Source organism: Bubalus bubalis, chromosome 22 (assembly GCF_019923935.1).
Source record: "Bubalus bubalis isolate 160015118507 breed Murrah chromosome 22, NDDB_SH_1, whole genome shotgun sequence".
In the NCBI taxonomy this organism is placed as follows: Eukaryota; Metazoa; Chordata; class Mammalia; order Artiodactyla; family Bovidae; genus Bubalus; species Bubalus bubalis.
The window spans coordinates 54,550,175-54,564,992 of NC_059178.1; the positions used below are offsets into that span (position 1 = coordinate 54,550,175).

At 41.8% G+C, this 14,818-nt stretch overlaps 1 protein-coding gene across 2 annotated transcripts in view; it reads right to left on the reverse strand.

The window, feature by feature from the left end:
• Positions 1 to 353: 353 nt before the first annotated feature.
• Positions 354 to 14,818, reverse strand: part of CD226 (CD226 molecule) — a 104,589-nt gene continuing 90,124 nt past the window's right edge. For both annotated transcript variants that reach the window (XM_044934495.2, XM_006061279.4), the window contains exons 5-7: positions 8,785 to 8,887; positions 3,430 to 3,487; positions 354 to 1,088 (exon numbers count right to left, since the gene is read on the reverse strand). In XM_044934495.2, the coding sequence (XP_044790430.2) occupies positions 975 to 1,088; positions 3,430 to 3,487; positions 8,785 to 8,887 (275 nt within the window). In that variant the 3' untranslated portion in view covers positions 354 to 974. The remainder of the gene's footprint in view (positions 1,089 to 3,429; positions 3,488 to 8,784; positions 8,888 to 14,818) is intronic.

Genomic DNA, 14,818 nt, shown 5'->3' on the forward strand with positions numbered 1-14,818 from the left:
TGGGTACCTGGTCAAAACTTTGAAGCAAAAAAAAGTTCTTCAGTACCTTCCTACTCTTTGATCCCTTTTCCTCCTTCCTTACACCCTCCTCAGCCTCTTCCTCTCTCCTTCCCAGTAATGGACTTGGGCGCCCCTCCTACACAGCTCTAGTGAGCCCTTAACTGACAGCCCATCCATCCTTTCTGGCCGTATTGTTGTTATTGTTGCTCCATCACTAAGTCATGTCTGACTCCTTGTGACCCCATGGACTACAGCACACTAGGCTCCTCTGTCCTCAACTTTCTCCCGGAGTTTGCTCAAATTCATGTCTATTGGGTCAGTGATGCTATCTAACCATCTTAACCTCTGTTGCCCCCCTTGCCTTTTGTCTTCAATCTTTCCCAGCGAGTCAGCTCTTCCCATCAGGTGCCCAAAGTAGTGGAGCTTCAGCTTCAGCATCAGTCCTTCCAATTGATATTCAGGGTTGATTTCCTTTCTGGCCATGATGACTGCTTAACAATGGACAAGTCATCGAATGTGCTTGCTCTCTACCAGGCAGAAACAAGGATTACGACTTGCTGAGAGCTGTCGGCAGTCATCTTGGAAACACAAGTGGAAAGCCTGAAGGAGAGTGAGGCTAACATCAAGGGAAGTAGATCCAATGTTGTGAAACGGGATCCAGAAACTGTCTTTTGTCCATTCTTAATTCTGGACATAATCTTTAAGCCCTGGAAAATAACCCTTCCCTGAAGCTTGATCTTCCCTGGATTGTCCCATTACATGATTCAATGTTTCCTTTTATGTATAAGCTAATTACAGTCAGGTTTTCTAAAACATATCTGTTAAGAATGCTCTCTATGGTTAGGCAGTATTTTTCTTGTCGAATGAAATGAATTTGGTCAACCAATATCCAAGGTAGACATTAAATAGTGGGAAGAAATTGTATGACGATCCATGTACATAATAGTTATCATTTACATTCTCCTATGATGGGCTTAGACTCTAGCCCTTGGTCCAAGACAGAAGACCGGGTGGTTGACATAAATGTCCTCTCCTGCACCAGCTGCAGGTGGGCTGGGAGGGAAGGGATTTCTGTAGTTGTTGGTTGCCTAGAAAGATAAACACAGAGGATGTTAATAATTCACTGCATTTCAGCACTTAATCAAGACACTCAGAACAAATTCCTCCTCAATTCAACCATAATAGAGGTCAAATTTCTATTACAATTAATTTCATAAAACATTCTCTTCATTGCATGGACTTTCCATGAGAAAATCACATTCTTGATCTCACGACTCTGAGATACAACAGAGACTAGTCTTGATTATCACTTGATATAGCGGGATATAAATTACCTCTTTAGATGTAAAATTCTCTCTCCTGATGTTACGCTATTTCAAAGAGAACAATAATTCACATTTTTATATGGAAGGTCTAGTACAGTATTTTCCCATAGTGGATAACCATTCATTTCTGTTGAAAGGATGAATTACTAAAGAAATGTTTTTAAAGTACACCGTGTCCTGGCTTAGGAATAAGCAACTGAACACAACTTAAAAATTACAAAAGCAAGAGGACATTCACTTTCAAGACAATGTTTTACAATCATTAATCTTCTCTAGCTAATCAAGTCGCTTTGACCACATGTATGCATGTGTGTGACAGAAGATACAGAGGCATAAGTGAGAACAAGGAGAGAGAGCAGGGGACAGAAATGAAGGGAAGAGGAGGAGGAGGAGAGAGAGGCCTTTTGGTGAGTAGTGAGTAGCTTGAAAATTTAGAATGGTGTTGGTGTTTGCACAGAGAAAGTAAAAGGAAAGTTCAAGTGGTATTGCTATCTACTCAATTTGTCTTTTTTAAAAGAGCCTCCAAAGAATCAAGGAAGTCTAACTTTGACAGACCAGCTGATTATCTTTCTAATTGCCACTCAAAATATCAAAAAGCCTGCAAAGCCTGGAAGCGTTGAATATCTAGGGCAGGAAGTTGCAAAGCGCCTTTCCTCCCCCGGAATTCAAAGCAGTAAGTGTGCCTTTGCATTGGCTTGAGTGGACAACAGCTAAGGACAGAGAAGAGACCCAAAAATTGTATGTGACAGAACAAAGCCACACTTCTCCAGCCTTTGCACTTGGTGCCCAGAAGCAAACCATGAGTTATTGAGGAAGACAAAAATTTGTTTTGCAAAGACTAACTCCTTAATAGAAGAAGAAAGCTAAACTGAGAGATTATTAAGAAGTCTGAAGCGCACACACTGGATTGTCAGAAGCTTTTTAGTACTTGAATGCTACTGGCCATGTAGCGTTCAAGTGCAAATAATTTAATTGAAGAGAAATGGATGTAATTTTAGATAACACTCGGGGAAATGTTTTATTGTAAGATTTTGTAAACAGAAAAATGTGCATTAGAGGGAATATTTGACCTACAGTGGAGACAATGAGTGAGCATGAAAATAAGCATACATCTTATCTGCAAACCCAGAAGTAAATTTCTTCCTCTTTCAATTAAACATGAAGGGGCAGGAGCAGGTAGAAAGATAATGTCACAGTTAACCCGAGTCCTGCCCAGCAGAAGGGTCTCTAGCTTCATAATCTGGACATCAATTAATTAATCAATTAATCCAAACATCATCACAGTAATGAATATCCTGTATTGCATCCTTTTATGTGCTTGCTATGTGTTAGTTTAATTTAATTTAACCCTCACAAAAACCTCAAGACACAGAAATATCGTCATGCCCTGCACCGGGTCAGATAGCATCTCCCCCAAATGTATGTACTTCCTAGACCTTCATTAATGTGACCTTATGTGGAAATAGGGTTGCTTCAGTTGTCACTGGTTAAGATGAGGTTGTACTGAAGAACCATGGGCCCTTAGCTCAATATGACTGGTGCCCTTAAAAGAAACGGAGAAGAGACACAGACATTCACGTGTGCATGCGGAATAACACCATGTGAAGACAGAGGAAGAGGTTTGGGCAATGTGTCAACAAGCTGCAGATTGCTGAGAGCCACGGGAACGGAGAGAGAAGCATGGAGCAGAGCCTCATGCCGAAAAGGACTCGACCCTGGGGAGACCTTGATTCTAGATTTCAACCCTCCAGAACTGTGAGAGAACAGGATTCTCTTGTTTCCAGTCACCCACTTCGTGGTAATTTTGTCGTTGCAGGCCTCCGATGGCGGTAGCTAAATGTGCAATGTTGACTATTAAGTGTAATTGCTCCCCTATTTATATGGATGTAAAACAGTGTCCAAGGGTATTAATCATAGGAGACTAAATCAGAAAAGAATTGCTTCATCAAATAGCTGAGACTTGAACAACAGGCAACTGTGTGGTTAGGTTATTGAGAATAAAAAAGAAGCTTACAAGCTGCAAAATGAACTGACTTGACAAGACACTTAGGATGCATGAAAGAGTTGTGGGGGAGGGGGGAGTAACTATTCTGAGAACACTTACCCTATTCTGTGTGATCCAGACATCTTTAAATAGGCCTCTTTTCTGTTGCCTTTTCCTTCTGGGAACACATGTACAAAAGAGAAATTAAGAATGACGTGTCAGCACTAGCAGTATTTCTTCTTTTTTTTCCAAAGATTTTTTTTTGATGTAGACCATTTTAAAAGTCCTTATTGAATGTGTTACAATACCACTTCTGTTTTAAGTTTTGTTTTTTTGCCACAAAGCATGTGGGTCTCAGCTCCCCGACCAGGGACTGAACCTGTATCCCCTGCATTGGAAGGCAAAGTCTTAACCACAGGACCACCAGGGACGTCCCAGCACTCTCATGATTTCAAACGCTCTATACCTCACCTGCACCCCGACCCTTACTGATTAAGCTGAAGTTGTTCATGGCTGCTTTATATGTAGTCACTCAAAATTCCATTGACCTAAATTTTTCCATTTTTCCTACATCCTCCAATGTGCTCACAAATGGCAAAGGCAGCTAAATGGATATCCAGTAGTGTAGCTTAGTAATTAATCTCAGGGAGTTTACTAAAGAATGCTGCAGAGTGGGTTGTTACATATATGACTGACAACCTTCTCCAAATAATCTCAGACATTTCCCACAATTAAAAGTTCCTCTTAAATGCCCCCAGTGTAGCTTCTTGGATGACAATGACAAAAGAACTAAGCTTTACAGACTCTTTCAGGCACTTCACTAAACCATCTGTATTGCTTTGCTTGCTGAGTCCCTTCGGTTGTGTCCCACTTTTCGCAACCTTATGGACCATAGCCCGCCAGGCTCCTCTGTCCATGGGATTCTTCAGGCAAGAATACTACAGTGGGTTGCCAAGTCCTTCTCCAGGGGATCTTCCTCACTCAGGGATCAAACTCTTTTCACAAGTGAGGAAATATATGCAGATCTATGACCTTTGATTCATTGTTAAATTATCATTCACAAGACTTGTTATATCATAATATAGAGTTAACTTTCCAAGTAGGTCCAAATATATATATATATATATATGTGTGTGTGTGTGTGTATATATATATATACGTGTGTATGTGTGTGTATACACGTGTAAAGAAATATATTTTAACATAAGCCTTAGTGTATACAATGTGATGAAAGAAAAGAGAACATGATTTCTTTTCTTCCAGTTTTATTGAGATATAACTGACATTGAGCACTGTATGGGCTTTCCTGGCGGCTCAGCAGCAAAGAACCTGCCTGCCAATACAGGAGACGTGGGTTTGATCCCTGTGTCAGGAAGATCCCCTGGAGAAGGAAAGGGGGCCCGGTGCCCAGGGGCTTCTGGGTGTGTGCCAGGCATGAAGGAAGGATTTCGTTTCCTCCAGGCACCCTGTGATATATTATGGCTCCTCTCCAGGTCAGTGCATCTGAAGCTGAAGCCGCAGGATTAGTTTAAACGTTTGCTAAAACAGAGTTCAGAAGGTCATTGTCAGGCCCTTGGGTCATTTTTCAAGATGTTTCTATTCTAAGCAATGACCACAAACCGAAACTAGCAACAGGGTAGAAAAGAGCACCCAATTTTTGCTTTGTGGTTTTGGCCATGATCGTGCATTCAGGTCCACTAATCTTCTTTTTATCACATTTAACCAAGTAGAACAATATATTCTACAGTTCCATTTAGCTATTCACGTAAAAGTGATGCATTCTCATGACTCAAAATCCATCCTGTCTGACACCTGCGACCCTCCCAAGACCTGCCTGTCGCTCAGTCTCTCTCCACTGTGTTCCCCGTGTTCCCTTGTGCTCCGGCTGTCACGTTGGCCCTCAGCACATTTTTATGAACCAAGGTGAAGCAGGGGAGAAACCCTCACTGCCACTAACGACCTGGCTTCCACACCTCGATTTGCTCATTTCTGACCAGGGATCGACTGGAGGGCAGCCCGCCATGCAGAGAAAGGGACGTCGACGGTTTCATGTTTCAACTTAATTAGACAAATGCTTGTGGACCATCCACTGTTTGGAAAGATTAGCACTAAATGCCATCAAGCACAAAGAAATGAATAAAACACAACCCCTGCCATTATGAATAGCAGGGAAGACAGGCAAGGAGGAAATGATTAAACTACAAAGCAGGCTGTGAGGCGTGGAGGGTGAAAGGTGCAATGGGACTCTGGATGGTGACCTCACGTCTGCTTGCAGGAGGTGGAACGCAGGGCAGCCGCCCAGAGGGGACACGCTCCCCACACCAAGAACATCCACAGGACTAAGGCTAAATCTGGGGGAACCAGCATTTTGGTGGCATCACAGAGGGGAAGAGTCGGGTGTGTTCACAGAATAAAAGTTGTATTTTAATACAACTGGTCAATATCAGGAGAGTAAGTAAAGTAGAAAATACGAATGAATATTAAATTGAAAGAAAGTGAAGTCGCTCAGGCGTGTCCAACTCTTTGCGGCCCCATGGACTGTAGGCTACCAGGCTCCTCTGTCCATGGGATTTTCCAGGCAAGAATACTAGAGTGGGGTGCCATTTCCTCTTCCAGGGGATCTTCCCAACCCAGGGATCGAACCCTGGGCTCCGGCACTGTAGGCAGACGTTTACCATCTGAGCCACCAGGGAAGTTCCTGACTATTAGATTGAGGTTAGATTAATCAGGCTGAACAGAGGGCACCTGTGACACAAGGTTAATGAGTTTAGCATTATTCTGGTGGCAGTGGAAACATAAACACTCTTTAAGCAGGGAGACAAGGTGGCCAGTCTAACTTTTAGAGAGGAACCAGGAAACATCAGATGAGTTCGAAGGAGAGAGATACCTGGGAGCAGGCAAGCAAGTTGGAGGGATCTCAGATGGCAGGTGAGCAGTGAGCGCTGCCTTTGGAGAGCTGCAGGCTGGGGGCGTGGCAACAAGATGGAGAAACCTAGGGGAAACCCTACCAATAAGCACACATGAGTGTGTGTGTGTGTGTGTGTGAGTGTGTGTGTGTGTGTACATTAATATTACTGGGGGAGAGGAGTGGAGATGGATGTAGATATTCACTCAACAAACATATAATAAATGGTTACAATGTGTCAGACTTTCAAAAAGCAGACACCAAAAGTTTGGTTCCTTCTTTCCCTGAGACTTTAACACAAGGGGTGGGATTAGGAGTGGGAGGGAAGCTGAAAGAGAGGGGATATGAATACATTGACAACATCCATTAGATCATCATTGAAAAAGCAAGAGAGTTCCAGAAAAACATCTACTTTATTGACTATGCCAAAGCCTTTGACAGTGTGGATCACAACAAACTATGGAAAATTCTGAAAGAGATGGGGATACCAGACCACCCGACCTACCTCCTGAGAAATCTGTATGCAGGTCAAGAAGCAACAGTTAGAAATGGACATGGAACAACAGACTGGTTCCAAATCAGGAAGAAGTATGTCAAGACTATATTGTCACCCTGCTTATTTAACTTATATGCAGAGTACATCATGAGAAACACTGGGCTGGAAGAAGCACAAGCTGGAATCAAGATTGCTGGGAGAAATATCAGTAACCTCAGATATGCAGATGATACCACCCTTAGGGCAGAAAGTGAAGAGGAACTAAAAGCCTCTTGATGAAAGTGAAAGAGGAGAGTGAAAATGTTGGCTTAAAACTCAACATTCAGAAAACGAAGATCATGGCATCTGGTCCCATCACTTCATGGGAAATAGATGGGAAACAATGGAAACAGTGAGAGACTTTATTTTTGGGGGCTCCAAAATCACTGCAGATGGCAACTGCAGCCATGAAATTAAAAGATGCTTGCTCCTTGGAAGAAAAGTTATGACCAACCTAGACAGCTTATTAAAAAGCAGAGACATTGCTTTGCCAACAAAGGTCTGTCTAATCAAAGCTATGGTTTTTCCAGTGGTCATGTATGGATGTGAGAGTTGGACTGTGAAGAAAGCTGAGTGCCGAAGAATTGATGCTTTTGAACTATGGTATTGGAGAAGACCCTTAAGAGTCCCTTGGACCGCAAGGAGATCCCAACAGTCCATCCTAAAGGAAATCAGTCCTGAATATTCGTTGGAAGGACTGATGCTAAAGCTGAAACTCCAATACTTTGGCCACCTGATGCGAAGAACTGATTCATTGGAAAGGACCCTGATGCTGGGAAAGATTGAAGGCAGGAGGAGAAGGGGATGACAGAGGATGAGATGGTTGGATGGCATCACCGACTCAATGGACATGAATTTGAGCAAGCTCTGGGAGTTGGGGATGGACAAGGAGGGCATTCTGCAGTCCATGGAGTTGCAAAGAGTCAGACACAACTGAGCAACTGAACTGAACTGAATACATACACAAGTAACTGATTCAGGTTGTCTCATGGCAGAAACCAGCACAACATGGTAAAGCGATTATCCAGTTAAAAATAACTCAGTAAATAAATTAACACATTAATTAGAATCACGAGTTATAAGGAATGATTCCAACCCAATGTGACTACAAATAAGATTGCCACAAATACCTAGACTGGTGAGTCGATGAATGTGGGGCAGCTAGGAGGGAAGGGTCAACCAAGAACATCCTAGAAAATTCCCAAGTGTGTCACAGACAATAAAAGGTAGGAGACTTTAGAAGAGGCAAGGTGGCCCCCTGCTCCCTCTAGGGTAGCCCCTCCGAGATCCTTTCTTCTCAATAATCTGTAATATAGGCACCCATATTACTTGTTTCAGACATTATTTAACCATTTAAAATCACACTGTTTGCTTATTAGAATGTGCATGCCATTACATCTCATTCACTGTGGTCAGAATAAATATTTGATGAATGAATAAAGGAAGGTGTTGGGGGTTCCCAGGTGGCGCAATGATAAAGAACCTGCCTGCCAATGCTGGAGACACAAGAGATGCAGGATAGATCCCTGGGTCAGGAAGATCCCCTGGAGGAGGAAATGGCAACCCTCTCCAGTGTTCTTGCCTGGAGAATCCCATAGACAGAGGAACCTGGTGGGCTACAGTCCCTGGGGTAGCAAAGAGTTGGACATGACTGAGCATACATGTAATGAGTGTTCAGCCCTGGTTTTGGCCTCAGAATCCACCCCTCCCTGACCCCTCTGTCACACACACACACCTCCCCCCTCATCTGCCAGCCTTTTGTGTTTGCAGGAGGAAGAAGACAGATATAGCTGCAGACAGGCAGTTGAACCTGTGGATGAGGGGGCGGACTGCCCACTCCTCCTAATTCTGAGATGAACTGCTCTAGCCTTCTCCTCTAACACCCCCACAGCCCCTGCTCCTCCTCTACCTTTTAGAACAGCATTCAAAGGACGTGGCCTCAGTTCATGAGTCCTAAGACAGCTCGGCCAGCTGCTGGGTCGTTAATAGAGAAACTCGAGCATCAGAATTACGCAGGAGGACCTGCAGTACTCACCTCTTGTAAGTAATGACAGTGATGCTGGTAATTAGGATAACCAACAGGAACAGAAGAACCGCCCCTCCAGCCACAAAGGGCATGTTTGATTTCCCGGTTTCACCTAGGAGGAAAAAAATAAATAAATTATAGGAGGAATTAGGAACTCAGCTAAAGCTAGAATAGAGAGGAAGTTGGGAAAATTTTTAAAGTGTACGTTAATCATCACAGAATAACAATGTATATAAAACAAAGAATCCAATTTAAAAAGCATAGGATGAGTAGGGGGAGAAGATTTCTTCTTTCAGAGTCTCCTAAATATCTCTGACTCCTCACAGATTTTCCTTACTTCCTTGATCTAATAATGGGTTTGACACCTTAAGAAGAATAAGAATAGAAAGCATTTATTCACACTAGGTAGCACTTCATTCTAATGAACTCCCAATCAGAAACACAAAATCTTTAGTAGGGAAAAAAAAAACTATCAAACTAGTATATAAATGAAGATTACTGCTGGGACTTCCCTGGTGATCTAACGGTTAAGACTTTGCCTTCCACTACAAGGGATGCAGATTCAATGCCTAGTCACTGAACTAAGATTCCACATGCTTTACAGCCAAAAACCACAATATAAAACAGAAGCAATATTGTAACAGATTCAATAAAGACTTTCTAAATGGTCCACATTAAAAAAAAATCTTTTTTAAAAAATGAAGATTACTCCTTAGTTCTGATAATAATAATTACATCACAACAGTATGTAACTTTGATATCTGTAAGTGGAATTTTGCATAAGAAATACTGTCTACTTAATGGCAGTTTAGGATAAAAATAATCAAGAAAAGTATGTTACTTTTCCAACTCAGGTATTAACTGGACAGACCAGCGATCGGGGGAAAAGGAAAATCTGAAATTTTCACACTGATTCTTTCACTATTTAGCTATTTGACCTCCAGCAAATTCCTAACCTTCTCTGCCAGCCTTCCTCCAACTGTCAAGTGATGCCAACACTCCTAATTACATCACGGAGTTGGGATAAGAGTCTAATGAGGCAATATTCAAATGAGCAATATTTGCTCCCCTCTGGACTGAGATCCTGTGAGATCAGAGACCATCTTATCTTTCAGATGTCCTCCTGCCCACAGCACACCTCACCCACCGCCACCCACAGAGCTCCTTGCAAGAAGACATCAGAATGTGTTGTCGATGGAAGTGGGATTGAATGGAAACCAAGGTGCTGTCTTTATGCCCATCTCTCTTTAGATGGCAAATTTTCCAGGCCCCCCTCCTGCAGAAAAGGGGGAGCTATGGCAGAGACCAGCACAACTGCCCATCCTCTTGAAACTGAGCTTTAATTTCCTGATTCCCAGGCTGTCTGGAATCCCATGGCAATCTGAAAACCATGCTTTTCACAGCAGTCTTCCCAATCTCTCATTCAGATGATTTCTTCCTTCCTGACTCACTATTTAGCTGAGATTTTTTTTCATGTCAGTTCAGTTCAGTCACTCAGTCATGTCCGACTCTTTGCGACCCCACGAATTGCAGCATGCCAGGCCTCCCTGTCCATCACCAACTCCCGGAGTTCACTCAGACTCACATCCATCAAGTCGGGGATGCCATCCAGCCATCTCATCCTCTGTCGTCCCTTTCTCCTCCTGCCCCCAATCCCTCCCAGCATCGAAGTCTTTTCCAATGACTCAACTCTTCGCATGAGGTGGCCAAAGTACTGGAGTTTCAGCTTTAGCATCATTCCTTCTAAAGAACACCCAGGACTGATCTCCTTTACAATGGACTGGTTGGATCTCCTTGCAGTCCAAGGGATTCTCAAGAGTGTTCTCCAACACCACAGTTCAAAAGCATCAGTTCTTCGGTGCTCAGCTTTCTTCACAGTCCTGCTCTCACATCCATACATAACCACTGGAAAAACCATAGCCTTGACTAGACAGACCTTTGTTGGCAAAGTAATATCTCTGCTTTTGAATATGCTATCTAGGTTGGTCATAACTTTCCTTCCAAGGAGTAAGCGTCTTTTAATTTCATGGCTGCAATCACCATCTGCAGTGATTTTGGAGCCCCAAAAAATAAAGTCTCTCACTGTTTCCACTCTTTCCCATCTATTTCCCATGAAGTGATGGGACCAGATGCCATGATCTTCGTTTTCTGAATGTTGAGCTTTAAGCCAACTTTTTCACTCTCCACTTTCACTTTCATCAAGAGGCTTTTAGTCCCTCTTCACTTTCTGCCATAAGGGTGGTATCATCTGCGTATCTGAGGTTATTGATATTTCTCCCAGCAATCTTGATTCCAGCTTGTGCTTCTTCCAGCCCAGCGTTTCTCATGATGTACTCTGCATATAAGTTAAATAATCAGGGTGACAATATACAGCCTTGACGTACTCCTTTTCCTATTTGGAACCAGTCTGTTGTTCCATGTCCAGTTCTAACTGTTGCTTCCTGACCTGTATATAGGTTTCTCAGAAGGCAGGTCAGGTGGTCTGGTATTCCCATCTCTTTCAGAATTTTCCACAGTTTTTTGTGATCCACATAGTCAAAGGCTTTATCATAATCAATGATAACAGCTCAAAGTTTACTCCACTCATTCTTTGGTAAGGTTTACTGCAAAGAGAGACTAAATCATATAATAAAAACTATTTTTACTTTTTAAATTTGTTTAACCTATAAGGTGAATAAAGGTAGCAAAATATATGAACACTTTAAAGACCTCGTACGTAGCATCTAAGATGGGATTTTGTTCAGATATCATGGGGAGAAGGAAACTGAAATTTATTCAGAGCAAAAAATACATTGAATCATCACTGCAAAAGGAACAAGGGAATTTTCTCCCAATCAAATAAGAAATTAGCATTTTTCGGTTCTTGGCACATTTTTAAAAGTAAACAAAATATCTGAAGTTATTCTGCATTATAACACAGACTTATAAAAGGACCGCAATTGCTATGCTGACATAATTTGAATATAGTAGATGCTAAGGTTAAGTCAAATGAACAATCGTGAAAGAAAAAAATGAAAGTTATGATCAAAAAATGCATTGACAGTACTCTGGGAAAATAATTTACCTACTCTTTGAAATATTATTTAGATCTTAATTACACTAAAAAAAGAAAGAAAACCAATCTGGGTGGACTACAGAGATCTAAATGTTTAAATGTAAACATGAGAAAAATGTGAGTATTATTTAATCTCTGAAATGAGAAATGACTTTCCAGTTTATACAAATAAGCAAATACATAGGATCAACTGGGTCAAAATGCAAAGTATCTGGAGGTCAAAGTCATCACAAACAACATGCAGAAACAAAAAAAATCAGTTGGCATCTTTAACATACCCTTGCTATTAAGAGAAAACTAAGCAAGACAATGAGAAGGATGTGGATAACTTATTAACCAAAGCACTTAGATTTGCATGAAAGGAAGCCAGTGGCAAGATGGATGACCTCAAGTTCAATCTAGGGAGCGAAATCTACCACGACCAGCCTCCAGGAAGAAAGCATTCTCTGTACATCGATCCTTTCATGAGCTGCTTGCACATTTGATTAATTTTTTCTCTACAAAAATGTTCAGAAATGTGAACAAAGAGTTTTGTGAAACATTTATAACAGCAAAAAAAAAAAAAAAAATCCTTATTTTCCGAGAGCAGACTAAAGCAAGACTATATAGCGGAGGGTCTCAAATGTAACTAGCATCACTAGCAGGCTTGTTAAACTGCAGATGGCTGAGTGGTCCCCTAGGAGTTTTTGACTCAGTAGGCTAGGGAGGGCTTCCCAGGCGGTGTGAGTGGTCAAGAATCCTCCTGTCAATGCAGGAGACACAGGCGACTCCAGTTCAATCCCTGGGTCAGGAAGATTCCCTGGAGAAGGAAAAGGCAACCCAGCACAGAATTCTTGCCTGGAAAATTCCATGGAGAGAAGAACCTGGTGGCAGAAGAGCCTGGTGGACTACTGTCTATGGGGTCACAAAGAGTTGGACATGACTAAGCAACTGAGCACACAGGTCTGGGAGGGTCCCAGAATTTGCAGGTCCTGTGTGATGCTGGTTTGGAGCCACCTCTTTGAGAATCAGGGCGTGGACGTTAGAATGATGAGTGTAAAGAATTCCAATGAAATGGAAAACTGTTGACTCTAAATAGAAAGTTAAGTAAAATTTCAAAGCCAGAATTCACAAATGCGCATGCTAAGATATCTCAATAGAGGATAGAACTTATGAGAAAAAAAGCCTGCCAGGCAACAGCATGCCACAATTTTAAAGTGATGAGCTTCAGGGAATAGAATTAAAAGCAATTATTTCTTTAGGCTTTTTGCTATTTTCCAAATGTACTAAATTATAATAATCAGAAAAAAAAAACAGTAGAAAAACTTAGAGGTCTGCCTGCTTAAAACAGAATACTCTGCCGGTTTTTAATGGTTATATTTAAAGTGCAGGACGTAGAGAGTTTCTCTGCAGAACTGTACTCAGAACCCTTAAAAATCACAATGGCTTTCTTTGTTAAGCTCTACATTATGCTAATTAAGTAGAAACCACTGAAAAGTATGGTGATTTGTTTCATGCTGCTCATTTATAAAACCAAAATCAAAATTTCAGATTCTTCACATTCTTTCATATAAAGTATGTTGGCTGTTTTTAACCTCTTCTAGCAAATGTTGGACTCAGATCCATCTTACTCATTTTTTAACACGTAGTATTTTAAGGCACAGTGTGTACTTGGCATTAGAGATGAAATGGTGGGTAAAAACAAAAAGCATGAGAGTCTGGTAGAGATTCAATCACACTCCAGAGGTATGACAATCCAGATATCTCAGCCTAAAGCCAATACTACTTTTTTTTTTTAATTTCTTTCTTTTCTTTTTTTTTTTTAATTTTTTGGCCAGGCAGTGCAGCATGTGAGATCTTAGTTCCCCAAGCAGGGATTAAACCTGTGCCCCCTGCATTGGAAGTATGGAGTCTTAACCACTGGCCTGCCAGGGCTGTCCATAGGTAATCCTACCACTTCTGTGCCTCCCACTCCTCGGCTGCATTAATGTGAACCATACTTGACGGGGCTAGTGTAACCACACCACTTGCTGGGCCCTCTGTGACTAAAACCAGAAACAAAAGGGAAAAGCAAACAGTGGTGGAAACTTTAGGGAATCAGTCAATATTTCCTAATGCTCACTTTTTCCTAAATTCTGCTACTAGATCCTAGCTTGAGTAATGTCAGCCCTCAAGCCCCTCTCTTAAAGGAAGAAGAATTACTGTCTCATCTCAGGCAGCCACTTTTTGGCTGATTTTTTTTTTTTTTTTCAACTTTCATCCCCATGCTGTGTTGATTCATGGGAGGACAAAAGTGTCGTGAACCATAAAGCCATTATTTTCCCACCCATCAGAAAAGATAAATACAGTTAAAACAATTTAAAGCACGTCAGTGAGAGATAGAAATGAATAATTTACTCCAGGACTGCAGTCCTCCCGGCTACGTTTCTGCCGATGACAAGTATTTATGGCTGAGTTATAAACCTTTATTTAGAAAGGCTCAGATAGAAATGCTTCCTGGTCCTTTCCTCAGAGCCAGGTGGGCAAGAGCAGGCGTTGATGTTTACAGTTCGTCCTTTATTATGGTCTGGGGTGGGGTCAGGGAGTGGGGAGACCAGGTAATTCCAAACCTAAATATCTGGATCAAAATAATGAACATTTCCCAGTTTTTCCATGCTGGGAAAAACTCACAGGTCCTGACCCTCTCTCTTGCCAGCCCTGGATAGGTCATGGTAGATACCAGTAAAAGTTATCTGTGCTGAATTGCCCCATTAAAAAAGAGAAGCATTCAAGTTCACTTTAGGTTCAGATGGGATATATTCAGGGTGTGTGTGTTCCCACAGGATGCATGTGTGAGTAGACAGACTCAGCATTATCAGGTCGATTCCAATTTTTGGCTCACGGTATGATGCAAATATCCAACCTGTCCCAAGCTAGATATTGAAAAGCACAGATTGAGAAGGGAAGCCTTGGGGTCTAAGTTCTGTCTTCTAAGTCTTTTCCCTGGAAGACCCCAGTACAAGACACTTG